Genomic DNA, 12,877 nt, shown 5'->3' on the forward strand with positions numbered 1-12,877 from the left:
GCAAATCAACAGATGCAACTAATAGCATCAATAATGACCCTTTCCCTATTCACTGATGGTTGTAGTGATTAACATTATTGATAGCACTTGTGCTTTACCTGCTATGACATGTCAAATGTCAGATATCACAGCTTAGACAAACGGAGGAGGAACTGGACACCAGAATAATCTTCACAATATATAGTACTGTACAAGTTTGAGGAACTGAAAGTATTGTGGGCATGTTTTCAAAAATAATCTGCTGACTTGTGTAGATTTTTTGAGTCATCTTCGCTGTAACAACACTTCCTTTGAGACTTGTAATTGTTGACCTCCCCGACACCCCCTGTACCGTATACCCCTACAAGCAGTGAAAACGTAACTCGTATCTTTATTTGGGGTGACCATCATTTGGCACGGTTCTTCTGTGGATTCAGGCCATCTCTGAGTCTTCTGTCTCTTCATGTAATCCAAGACTGATTCCACGATGGCGAGATGTGTCTGTTGCAGGACTTCTTGAGGCAGGCCGTCCTTGATTAGTGTATGTTTGGAGTTTTGACCTACAGCCAAAATACCACCAAACCAAAACATGGAAAATTAGAAAGTCTTACAGACACTCTTTACCTTTGTATTTTCATTAAATATTTTTTAATTAGATGATCCATATAAAACCGGTGGGCTTTTTGGACCATTAGAGTTCATTATCAGTAATATACTACATGTGTGTAGGGACTAACTGTGCACAGTTAGCAGTGTACTGGTGGTTGGAAGTTGTCACCAAACATTCTGGATCTACATGATGGGAATTATGTTTTTCTTTTGTCTGTTAAATGACCTATTATCATGACTATTAGTACATTTAAAAAAAAAACCACACATCCAGCATTGAGGGAAGAACAGACAAAGCTGTAAGGCCTTTAATGACTTCAAAGGAATAAAGTGATTCTGGTGAATCCTGAACTGAATCCAAGCTGTGATATAATAATGACAGACAGAGAAGTTATGTAAAATAGGCTCATTGAGGAATAAAAAAAAAAGCTAAAATGATTCATGGTTGCACACTGTCACCCTCGATGTGGTAAATTAGTTCAATTTTGTTCCAATAAATTTAGCAAAATATTGAGGTTTAGGCCTACAAATCTGATATTTATGGAAATTCGACAGGGATGATGAGGGAAACAAATATTTAAGCTGCCATTATTTTTGCCACAGAGTTTTCTTAAGCATTTTAATTAACACTAGTCAGAAATACAGTTAAAAATGTATTACAAAGATTAATTTTTATTTATATTCGGTTTAAACATACAAATATAACTTTAAAAAAAGCGCATGAAAACCATTAAGCAATGGTATTAATTGAACTACAAACATGGCACACAATAATCAAATGCATTCAAAACATAGCTTCCATGTCTCTGTCACGGAGGAACTACACGGGTTAATGGAGGTACCCACAAGTTGACCAACACGTGAACGCAAAGTAAATCAATTACCTCGGTAAAAAAAAGTGCTTTTCATAGGAGAAAAAGGTTCCCGACAAGTCCAGGCACGTATCTCGTTTTCTCCGTCCGCATACCTCTCATAATCCAATAACCTAGTTCATAAAGGAACGTTTATCTCGCAGCGGAACAATCGTAATAATGTCAAACTATAAGAATTCCAAAAAGAACCAACGTCTGTTTGTCAATAATATATTCAAATGTACCACATTGGGAAAAGTCGGTGGATTGTGAGAGTTCTCTGAGACACAGTCTTCTGCTGTCAGTTCTTTTGTCTCAGTGCTTCACCAGCCTGCATACACAGGTTCAGCGTCACAGGGCAGCCCGTAGTATCGGCCCTGAGGTCGCTCTTTGCCCAACAGGGGAGTCCGGGCGACTGTCAGCTCTCCGTCAGTGTCTCTCCGTCGACGCACAACCATAAAAATGATAAAGAGTACGCCCACTGGGAAAAAGAGAGAGACGGGAAAACGGCAGCAGATGTTACAAGAAATGATCATTTTCAGGATTCTTATTTGATCTTATTACATCCTGACTATTCATGACATGGTCACAGTCTGTGTAATCTGTTTACAGAGTTGGTGTGTACAAAAATATGTAGTTATTGTGTGAAATGTGCAGTAAGAAATGCTTATTACAGTGCTTACAGGTACAGCAATTACAATAAACATGTGTTTCTCTACTATTTCGTTAAAACAACTGACGATGGATGAATTTTGAATTAGCTTCATTTTCATTTATACGGTTCGAAGATAGCAGTAGCCCTGTCATTACAGCTCTAGTTAAATATATATTGCTAAGTCAAGAGAGGAAAATCGCATGGCCATTTTGTTAAGTTCCCCTGAATACTTAATTTGTCTCATCTCTGAATTTTTTCCTTCGATGAGTAAGTAAAAACACTGCACCATAAAGTTACAGAAAATAGACATTCCTGTGAACCATTACTATGTCAAACAGCAGCTATTTATACTTACTTTAAAGAAACAGTTTTGCATGTAATCAGTGCGCGTGAGTACGGGACATTACAGCTTGAAGCTTGTCGACTTTAAAGGCAATCAGTTTAAAAAGCTCAGCAGTACGGCCGAGGAATCAAAGACAAGATGCATTAAGTGAAGAAACTCTGAAAGCACTGGAGCCATACAGTGCTTATTTTCTTTTTCAGCATTAGTACTCACCTCCTCCTCCAATAACTAACAGTGCAATAGTCACAGGAGCCAATTCACAAATGTCTCCTTCTTTGCGGAAGAAGGTCTCCATGCAGTAGCCCGGAGCCAAGCTGCCTTCTGGACAGAAAGCATCACTCGGACACTGAATGGGGTTCACGTCAGGACTCTGAGGGGACAACACGCTCTGTCACCAAACATGCAGAGTATTTTGTAAGCATGTTAATCCTCCTAGTATGCTGTGTGAGAGTGCAGGGAGCGGTGCTCACAGGGCAGTAGTGATTCTCCGGGCAGATGTCACAGCTTTCCTGGCCCCAGTGGATCTGGTAGAAGCCGCTGCCGCAGATTTGACACATGGTCTGATGGGCAGCCTTGTGCATGCCTGTTCAAAACCAGATATCACAATTATTCCCCATCTCTATTGTAAGGTACTCATAGATACCCTGTCGCTTTGCATTTTGGATGATGTGAGTTACCCGGCCGACATGGTGTGCAATCGTTAGCAGCAGTATGAAGAGCTTCTGTTCCTTTGGGACACTTCTGGCACTGGGTACAACCAGATGAGCTGTAACATTGAAAGATGTTTGTTCATAAATATAACAGAATAAATGACTGTGGTTTTCATGGCTGCCACGAGTAACTTGATAAAGTTGATTTGTTTGTTGCTTGGTTTCACAATGTTTGGATTAGGTCTGCCACACACACAGCAAAGGTTTGGATATTAATAAAAAGGGTTTATGTCTAGATTTTACTGTCAAATTAGAAGGTAAATCATTGGAAAATTGTTGCAAACTCTTTTCAGGGCTGTTTTTTGATGATCAAATTAAAGAATAAAAGTAACATCTGAGGTCCAAACACTTATTTTTAGCCACTGTAAATAAGCTGTGGAGCTGTGACTAGAGCGACATCACTGCCGATCATGGCAGCAGCCCAGGAACCTGCTGGTGGACACCGGCAGAGAAGCAGGCTCTCAGGCTTGGCAGACAAACAGAGCAGAAGGACAATTGCTTTCATCAGCGCCGAGGAAAAAGCTCAGGTGGAGTTTGGTGAGCTCAAGGAAGAGATTATGGTTGACTTTCCACTGACTTCCCAGTTTCTAGATGCCAAAATCAGTTTATCTTACAGGGCGCATGGGCTCAGATACATGGAAGGAGCTATAAACTGCTGCTCCTTCACTCCTCCTTCTTAGCTATGATTGTAGCATTTCTCTTTGTAAAGGTATTTTGGGTGCATCAGCTGGGAAAAGATACCAGGGCAGACCAAGCACAAGATGGATCCCAGCTAGCCTCGGGGAAACTATCGGGAAGGCTTGACAGTGTATCTTTTCTCCTGAAATAACAAACTATGTTATATTTTTTTTCACAGCCAGGCCTTTACACAACTGAGACCGGACCAAACATGCCGTTTATAATTTTATGCCTTCTGCCGATTACCCAAAGAAGCCGCTATGCTACTGGTGTGTGTGTGTGTGTGTGTGTGTGTGTGTGTGTGTGTGTGTGTGTGTGGGTGTGGGTGCATCTGAGCTGGTAAACAGGACCATGAGATGAAAGCATGTGATGTTCAATTTGGTGGTCAGAAGAGTGATTTTCCAAACGGAGAGATAGTTCCACTCTGATTTCTGGATCCTGGTTTCAGGGTAACAACAACACAAACAGAATCCTGGTGACGATCAGCTTACTTGCAAAAATGTCCAAGTGCACACGGTGAACACGAAGTAGAACTCTGCTGCGATGAAAAGAAACCTGAAAGGAGTAGACAAAATGTCACTCAAGTTTTATATTAAGTTTTGGATGGAAGTAGAAACAGTTGCATGTAAAACAGTAATCATACATCACTCTTTGGAAATATTCTCTATGCAAATGTTCTTTATAACATCACAAATTACTGATTTACAACACAACACTGATTTACAGCTGAACAAACACACCTGGTGAACAACTTCTGCATGTCTCTTCACCAGTGTTGTTGTTGAAGGACCCAGAAGGGCAAGTGTGGCATAGTGGACTTCCAGTGAAACTGTAAAGTACAAAATGTACAAGAAATTTACCAGTGAAGTTGACAACAGCTCTTTAATTAAACACTCAAACTTAGCGTCCCTACTTGGTGTAGAAGCCCCGGCTGCAGGGCAGACACTGCTGCTGTCCAGCTAGTGGCTGATAAAAACCCCTGGTGCACGGCAGGCAGGCTCCAGGAAATACACAGCGCCCGGGGTTAGAACAACACGTGCACAGCAGGGTGTCTGGGGAAAGAACCATTAAACGTTAGAGTGAGTAATATTAAAGTCTATGGTAGAAGAAGAAAGAAAGTAAACACAGAAGAAGTATCTAATAAACAAGAGATATTCACTTTCCTAAAACAAAAAACACAAGTCTGTGATGAGAGTAAAATGGAGGCTCCGCATCAGGTGACTGTCAGTGACTCACTGTTGTCATATTGCGATCCCGGTGCGCAGGGCTCACAAGTAGAAATGTTTAAGCCTGAGCAGGCTGGGGTCGTGCTGGTGAGAATCACGGGTGTTACTGTCGGACTGGTAACGTTGTTGATGAGGGTGGTGTTCATCACAGCAGGACTTAGTGTGGTCTGGCTCACCACCATGCCTGCAAGAGAGGGACACTGGATGGTTTGAAATGTGACGCCCGGCAGTGGACTAACACAGGGCTGCAATGCAAACACAAGCTTAATTGGCCTAAAATGGTTGATGGATAAAAAAAAAAAAAAAAAGTAGTGATTGGAGTATGGCATGATGTTTTTAGGGCCGAACTGTGCTGCAATGCCGAGTTATTTTATAATGAATCAAAGCAAGAAGATTGTTTCTAACCGGATTCTGAACTGCTACAATGCGATCATGCAAATAGTCTTTAGAGTGGGTTCGCTAATCTACCATGATTACTACAACAATGGAAGCACAATAGCAAAATAATACAAATTTAGGCCTTTTTGGGGGCTTTAGGGAAGTCTTTTGCGTTGGGTACCCCTCCTCCACCCAATGCTTGAATAAAGTATTAACTAAAATGACATTCTTTTGCCCATCAATTTATCTCAGTCTACAGTGTGGCTTTAAAACACAGGAACTTTTATTTTTACAGTATCTTCTATACTGTAAAAAATAAATATGCTTTCACTTCTCCTGTATAGTTCCTGTGTTTCTCTCTGTTTCAGTCTCCTGCTGTGAGTTGTTTTGTCCGTCACAGGTTTACAGTAACTTCCGATAAGCAACACCCCACTCGTCTCCCTCCTCCTCAAACATGTAGTAACCATGGAGCCAGCATTTGGAGCGCAGCTGAAATATGAAAAACAAAAACCTGTTGTGCAAGTGGGTGAGAGGCCTGAGATCCGTCCCACTTCAGCTATGTCACGCGCCAGATTAATATTAGCATTATACAAAAGGAAAACGTCTTCATTCATGTGTATCATCGGGAAATCTTACATCACTCCACAAAATCTTAAGTATAACTTTCATCCGTGCTAACAGGTATAAGCAGATCTGCAAAACAGAGCCCAGATTGTGGGAGTAATCACATAAGCCATGTGCTTAAGTGCTTTCTTGCCATCCTCCTCATGAAATGCAATTATTCAGAAAGGAGGTCATGTGATTTTGCTACTTCTGTCTGCTCTGGGTTGGCAGCATTTCTCTCCCAAACTGTTGGAAATAAGTGGCTGAAAGAAGTGCTTTCTTTGCCGAATACTAAATCTGAGAGTTTAGAAGTGTATAACACCAGAGATTATCGTGAGGCGCACCACAACACCATAATTTATATGCACAGAAACACAGTAGGTCAGCACTGAATTTGTATTGTGGGGCATAAGAGGGGACAGTTTGTTATGATGTCCAGGTGCAAATAAGTCATATTCATTGGTAAAAATACGTTCATTTGTGTAAAATTAACTCTTAAAAAAGGTATAAGTGACATAAAATGCATCTTTAATAGTCTTAAAAGCAAATAAAAAGCACCTTCAGTCTTTGTGCAGGAATTTGTATTCATACGATTTTTTTTTTTTTTTATACTTTGGTTATTACACCACAATCATTTAATACACGAGAATGATTTTCTGCAGATGGGATTTTTATTTAAATTGTGTTTTAACTTCCTATTATTCAAACTATCTAGTCTAGCATGTCTGCACTGGTGCCTTTCCTTCTGTTTTTTCGTTACCGGTAGAAGAGTCTGAACTTACCTATGATACATGTGGCAGCTATCGCAGGCAGAAGTCCCCGACAGTCCATCCTCCAGATTACCGAGTGTTACCACCAAGCAATGTTTGTCTACAGCATCTCATCCCTGACAAGTAGCCGAGATGCCTGTTGTTGTGTTTTTTACAGACGCCGGTGAAGCAGCTCGCTGAGGAATCAGTCCCTTCATCAGTGTCATATGACAAAATACGTATCATGTGATTTTGCTTTCGAGGGGAAAAATGGACTTGATTCAGACAGATCTCTTGTTGTTACCAAGAACAGCCACCAGGGACACCACTGTGTCATGTAAATCTCATGTTTCAGTCAGGCAGGGTTTAAAATCTATCAGTAAACCACCAAATGGGAATTACTCCTGTTTCTTTATTGCAAATAGATTGTTTCAAACTACGTTAAAATTAAAATAATACCAAATTTTTTTTTTAATATTATTTAATACAGCCAAAAAGCAAAATAAACATCTGCTGTTAACATTGGCCAGATTACAATATGACCATACATTTCTTCTTCATGTTGTTTTATCATAAATGTAAAATTCTCACTAAAATGGCATCATAAAATTCCTGTTTCTGCTGGCAGTAGTTCTGCTTTGCGCTGTGTTTTTCCTCAGAGATGACCTCTTGATGCTCTGATTCATAATGAGTCGCATTCAGTACAGTAACTTGTTACCAAAACATTAAAGCCACAGAAACAGCACTGGCACTGTTTTGGGGAATGGAAAATTCCACATGCGTCATGAGTTGAAGGTGTAATGCTTCTGGGCTGTTTGCCTCTTTTAAGTGTAGTTTGTTTCATGTGCTGTTTCCTCTACCAACTGTAGGTCCCCTGTGTCTATCTCTCTCTCCATGCTTGGACTCCTGCCTGTCACACTCACCTCAACCTGCTCTCAGTTCCCCTATCAGCCCCAGCTGCAGTCCCTTTCTTAGTATATAAAGTTTTAATCTAGTGACCCTGAATTTAAGTCTCTGTAAAGAGGATATTTAATCTTGTTTGAATTTAGCTTTCCGTTCACTGAACACCTGCCTGTGTGTCATGCATTGGGTCCTTCCTCCTGTTGACATTATGACAACTTCCCTTTTCCTTTTCCATACACATGTGGGTGCTAATAACATCCCAGCAACAATCAGCATTAATATTATAACTACGATCATAAAATAGTTTGACATTAGATTCAAGTTTGATTGTAAAACTCTCAGTTGGTTTCACAATGCAGAGAAAAAAAACTGATGAAACGGGAGTGGATAGAGATCAATCAATTACAGTAATAGTAAAACATTGTTTCAGCAGTTTTAATGGAAAATGTGTCAAATTAATGTTGTAACTTTTTAAATCCCTTCAAGATTGAACAGTCATCAGTTTGTGGAACATGGTGCACATAATTATCTTGAGTGTTTCCCTCCTAAAGAGCGTCCTGGACGTGGCGTGCCAAGCTCTGCTCCACTTCCTCCCAGCTTTTCTTTTTTGGACTTCTCTGGCAAAAGGAGACAGAGAGCGGAATATTATTTACTGCTGCTGCAATGAAATGCACAAAATATAGCTTACAATTCACTCACAGAGGTCGCCTCTGTTCATACTCACTTGGTTGCTACCAGTGTGCGCTGATGTCCGTTTACAGGGCATGGGCTTGCTGCTTTCAGTTTGCTTCAGTCTTTGCCGCTCTTGCCTTATCTCTTCAAGCTGCTTCTGTAGGGCCAGAAGTGTCTCATCCTGAGCCATAGCCTGCTGAAATAACTCCAGCTTGGTTTTCTTCTTCTCTTTCCTGCCACATGCCAAAACTTTGAGTGTGTATGCAGCACAGCTGACTTGTTGTTGTATTTTAAACAGGGGGATGGACCAATGGGAGCTTTTATTAATACAGTGAAACATCAAAACACAGCATAGTTAGGCTACTGATATTTCACAGCCATTCAGGGATGATTCTAACCTTTTAAAACCTCAGTCAGGTAAAGAATTTATGAGTCAGGCAGACTGGAGGAATGTATTCAGCTGAATAAGGGACGGAGAGGGAGGATGCAGGTTAACAAGGGGGATGGATTTTAGTCATTTTGCTGACAAGGTGGATCTCATCCCTCCTCAAATCCCATAATTGCACGTCCATATTTGTGTATGTTGCATGTTGGCTCATATTTCCTTGCTTTCATTATCTAGTCGGAGCCAAACATTTTGCTGACCTGATGGCAGCCGCCTGTGCCAGCGCTCTCCTGTGGAGGTCGATGGTGTCCAGGTTCTCCAGCAGCTGCTGCTTCTTTGTCTGCTTCTCCTGCATGATGTGCTTCTGTTTCTCCTGCTTCTTCGCTTGGTGCGACTCCCTCAGAAGGGCCAGCCGCTCCTTCAGCTCGGACAGGGACATCTCGCCCAGCAGCTTGTGGCCCGCAGTCTGACATGGGGCAGGTGAAAACCGAGACATCCATAATAATGTGTGTGTGAAATGTTGAAGGGAAAATCCTCCCTTTCTTTCACTCACCTCTGTGTCATCAAAATTCTTTCCTCCAATGTGAGGCAGCGATTCAGTGGCGCGGATTTTATGGATGAGTTCAATTTTTCTGCTCATCTCTTCCTGTGCTTCCTCCAGTGCTTGACGAAGGAGCTCCTGACTTTGTTCTGAGACCTCTGTCACTGTGAAATTTGCACGACATTGATGAGAATGAAAAGGAAACCATGTAAAACGCTCTTTGTATCATGTGAAACGGGGAGACCAACCTATGCTTTGCTTAAAGTTCTGCAACTTCTCTTTGGCTATTTTTGAATTCTTGTGGCCTGCCGCCACTTGTTGCACCAACTCTCTCAATACGTTTTCCTCCTTCAATCTTTTCTCTGCGTATCTTTGCATCAGCCGGGCTGTCTGGAAAAAAATCAAACAAACATCTTAAAGGCATGTTTGTAGAGAACACAAAACCTTTGTGTGATCCTCTTTACACACAGCATTGTGTAATCTTATGTGAGAGACTTTTCTCATCACTTGCCAAGTGGTCTTTACCCACCTCTTCTTTCTTCAGCTGTGCCGTCCTCTGGTTGTGTTCCTTTATCCGATGGCGGATCAGTGCTACCTTTTCATCACTGATGCGCCCCTCGTAGTGTCTGTGCTTCATCTTGTCCAGCATCTCCAGATTGTCCCTCTCCAGCAAATCCTCCTGCCAATGCAGAAAGGACGAGGGCTCGTGGGCCCCTTGTGCCAGCTCCTCTATTCTGTTACAAACACAATTTTAAAAGTTCTTCAGAGGAACAAGTGTCTCGTGTTTGTTTTGAACTTCATCCCTGTGAAGGAGTGGCAGGTAGATGCAGTGCTGTACCTCTGCAGGTCCTTCTCCAGCTGCCGATCGCACAGCGCTTCCTTCCTCAGAATGGCTGCATTGTTGAGCTGGATGGAACAGCTGTTAACCTACAGCATAATCGGAAAACACACACACAGGCCAATGGATATTATACCTACATTATCTGATCCGTTGAAGCGGACAAAATTATTAGAGCTCACCTTATTACTGGAAGGAGTTTCAGAGGAACGAAATAAATTAAACTTAAGCTTTGCCTCAAAGTCTTCCTCGATCTGGGCCATTGCTTTCTGGAAAAGAAATGATGGTTCAGCAGAAATGTGAACTGGTTTTATAATGTGTACGCACTGCCTGAGAAGAAGTTGATCTAAAAGAATAGGCTGGAATTCAGTTGCATACATGCAACATAAGTGATCTCTAAGTTTGTCAATGCAGTCAGTTTTATTTGTATAGTGTAACATCACAAAAAAAGATTAAAACCTGAGTGAGAGCAGAGGAGGAGGGCTTTCCTTCCACCTGTTTTTATCTGTGTAAGTGAGCTCGGACATGAATCAATAACATTATTTCAGAACTTCATGTAAAACACAAGAATTGGCCCCTACCTTTGTGTGCTCAGACTTCTGTGGATTTACGCATCTTAACTGTTTCATATTTGCATCATACAGATGCTCCTGTGGTGTAAAACAGATGGGATGTCATTGCAATGGCATGTAATGAAGCTGGTAGGGTTGGTACGTCTAAAAAAGGATATGCCAGCTGTTGATTTACAATTACTCTGTCGAACTTGTCTTCTTTTTTTTTTTTATCACATTTATAGAGTATATCATTTTTAAATGTCATGATAATTAAAGCAGACATTGTACCTCCGCCTTTTGACGGTTCTTTTGTTTGATCTTTTCAATTATCTGCATTTCTTTGGGAGGCCTGTAGGTGCTCTTGGGTACCTACAAAACAAAAGCTTTGTGAGCGATGACCAACCTCACAGTTTACAGCAGAATGAAACTAAATAGAAAAAATATTGAGGCTGACTGGTTTGGATTTTTCCTGCTGTGGGATGAGCTCAGGCAGAGGTAGAGGTCGAGGTTTAGGTTTGGTGAGGGAGAACTCCCGGTGCACAGTGGTTTTGATTGGAGCTTTCTTGACCTGACTCCCTTGAGAAATTTTGACCGCAAGCTGGTCCAGAAGAATTTCAATCTCAGGGCGCCATCTAAAGGACACGTGGGTATAAACTTTTGTTGTTTGACATTGGAATAACGTTCATTTCCTAAAAAATATTTTCCCGTACTCTACTTTTCTCACCTGAGCAGAGGGCCGATCCAGTGCTCCTCCACGAAAGCAGCATCATAGAGGCTGTTCCACTCATCTTGTATCCACGTGGTGAGGTTTGAGAAGAAGAAACCCAAGAACTTACCACAGAAAACACACAAAGTGCACCACCAGTGAGCTACCGATCACCGTTTCAGTGAAACAACACTGATATGTTCAGAAATTGTGTTTCTTACTTTGTGCATCTTCCTAATGTCCAGAGATTTGACAATGTTGCTGAACTGCAGAAGTCCAAGGTCATCAAGAACATTTGTGGCGATGTAACATATAACTGAGGAGCAATAGTTTTATAAACACCTCAGTGGTTTTTATTCGTATATACGACCATTTGTATGTGGCTTATGAGTTAATAAATTTACTCACTGTCAAACTGGCTCTGATCCCCTCTGGACAAGCTTTTCCCATACTGGCCATAGAAAGCATTGATAACTACATCCAGCAAGTTTTTGTGCTCAACACATCCAGAAACAACATCAAGTATGAACTTCTTCTGCGGAGCATCCATCTTCTGCAGCAAATAACCATTTTATAATGTGTGGGGAAAAACAGGTTTAATCGATAACACATGGACTTTGATCAGAGTTTACGCACCTGAAGATCCTTTACAGCATCTTGGATAAAGTCGTCTAGACATTGTCTGCCAGCTCTGAATTTATCGAGCAAGACAATGGCTTCCTTCACAATTGATCCATAGCGTGATGCCATTTTAAAACCACCAGGAACGCCCGCAAAAAATACAGTTAGTTCGATCAAAACTTTAAAATAAAAAGGAGACCAACGTGCTTGCTGCTAAAAGACACACTGAGTCATGGAAATTAAAAAAAAAAAAAAAAAATCCTTCTCATTTCACGGAGCGGATTGTGTCCATCTTCCACCATTACCATGTTACGCCGTTGCTTAGCAACACAAAACAGACGTAAACAGAAGATCCCTGCTTGAATACTTTATATATATATAAAAAAAAAAAACCAGGAAATATCACCATTATTTTTTTTTATTGTTTTGCTGTTTTGTTCAACATATAAAACCATTAATGTTTTGTTTTTTTAATCCATGCAGATTAACGCTGTGGCATACTGATCCTTTGTTGGCTGCCATAACAATAATTATGACGTAGCATCTTGTGACGTCTGCGCGAGCCGTGCGTTGCCTTTCAGTGCTGTTGGAAATTTGGAAACGTTACAACAAGCACCAAATACACAAATCGACTTGATAACTACAAAAGGAAAGGATGTAGTACATTCACATAATTGCAAAAGAATGAAAGCAGCAGTCCCATGTGTAATTTATTTTTTTTATTTATTTATTTTTTTACAAATACATCGTTTTACGGAAATTGTTAATACAGAAAAGTGAATCAGTAAACATCTGGGTCTTAAAGGTGCTATTGGGAGGTGTGTGTGTGTGTGTGTGTGGGGGGGGGGGGCTGATTATTAAACAAATCACATGCAA

The 12,877-nt window shown here is 41.0% G+C and overlaps 2 protein-coding genes across 3 annotated transcripts; both read right to left on the bottom strand.

The window, feature by feature from the left end:
• Positions 1-864: 864 nt before the first annotated feature.
• LOC138199920 (laminin subunit beta-4) lies at positions 865-7,021 on the bottom strand. Its single transcript, XM_069152223.1, has 9 exons — positions 6,815-7,021; positions 5,062-5,235; positions 4,739-4,877; positions 4,566-4,654; positions 4,317-4,380; positions 3,115-3,203; positions 2,908-3,020; positions 2,651-2,807; positions 865-1,920 (listed from the first exon to the last, which is right to left on the bottom strand). Exons 1-9 carry the CDS (start codon positions 6,861-6,863, stop codon positions 1,763-1,765), a joined length of 1,032 nt encoding a protein of 343 aa, XP_069008324.1. The 5' UTR covers positions 6,864-7,021; the 3' UTR covers positions 865-1,762.
• A 1,083-nt stretch (positions 7,022-8,104) lies between these two features.
• Positions 8,105-12,312, bottom strand: cfap99 (cilia and flagella associated protein 99). 2 transcript variants are annotated; one of them, XM_069152225.1, is made up of 15 exons: positions 12,017-12,312; positions 11,789-11,930; positions 11,602-11,696; positions 11,399-11,505; positions 11,129-11,306; positions 10,963-11,043; positions 10,702-10,770; positions 10,303-10,389; positions 10,121-10,209; positions 9,812-10,016; positions 9,531-9,672; positions 9,295-9,446; positions 9,002-9,207; positions 8,409-8,589; positions 8,105-8,301 (listed from the first exon to the last, which is right to left on the bottom strand). In XM_069152225.1, exons 1-15 carry the CDS (start codon positions 12,128-12,130, stop codon positions 8,230-8,232), a joined length of 1,920 nt encoding a protein of 639 aa, XP_069008326.1. In that variant the 5' UTR covers positions 12,131-12,312; the 3' UTR covers positions 8,105-8,229. The 2 variants fall into 2 exon arrangements, with proteins under 2 accessions (XP_069008326.1, XP_069008325.1); XM_069152224.1 differs by having other exon boundaries at positions 11,789-11,933.
• Positions 12,313-12,877: the final 565 nt, after the last annotated feature.

Source organism: Embiotoca jacksoni, unplaced genomic scaffold, assembly GCF_022577435.1.
Source record: "Embiotoca jacksoni isolate LCO1_2020_lvr unplaced genomic scaffold, fEmbJac1.0.p SCAF_18, whole genome shotgun sequence".
NCBI lineage: Eukaryota > Metazoa > Chordata > Actinopteri > Embiotocidae > Embiotoca > Embiotoca jacksoni.

Excerpts from the sequence above, each read along its gene's own strand:
- LOC138199920 (XM_069152223.1), bottom strand. The coding sequence starts at position 6,863 with ATGGACTGTCGGGGACTTCTGCCTGCGATAGCTGCCACATGTATCATA. Across the intron at positions 3,204-4,316 it reads GCACTTGGACATTTTTGCAA|CTCATCTGGTTGTACCCAGT; the intron begins GTAAGCTGATCG and ends TCAATGTTACAG. Across the intron at positions 2,808-2,907 it reads CGGAGAATCACTACTGCCCT|AGTCCTGACGTGAACCCCAT; the intron begins GTGAGCACCGCT and ends TTGTCCCCTCAG.
- cfap99 (XM_069152224.1), bottom strand. The coding sequence starts at position 12,130 with ATGGCATCACGCTATGGATCAATTGTGAAGGAAGCCATTGTCTTGCTC. Across the intron at positions 10,017-10,120 it reads CTGGAGAAGGACCTGCAGAG|AATAGAGGAGCTGGCACAAG; the intron begins GTACAGCACTGC and ends TGTTTGTAACAG. Across the intron at positions 9,208-9,294 it reads AGAATTTTGATGACACAGAG|ACTGCGGGCCACAAGCTGCT; the intron begins GTGAGTGAAAGA and ends GCCCCATGTCAG.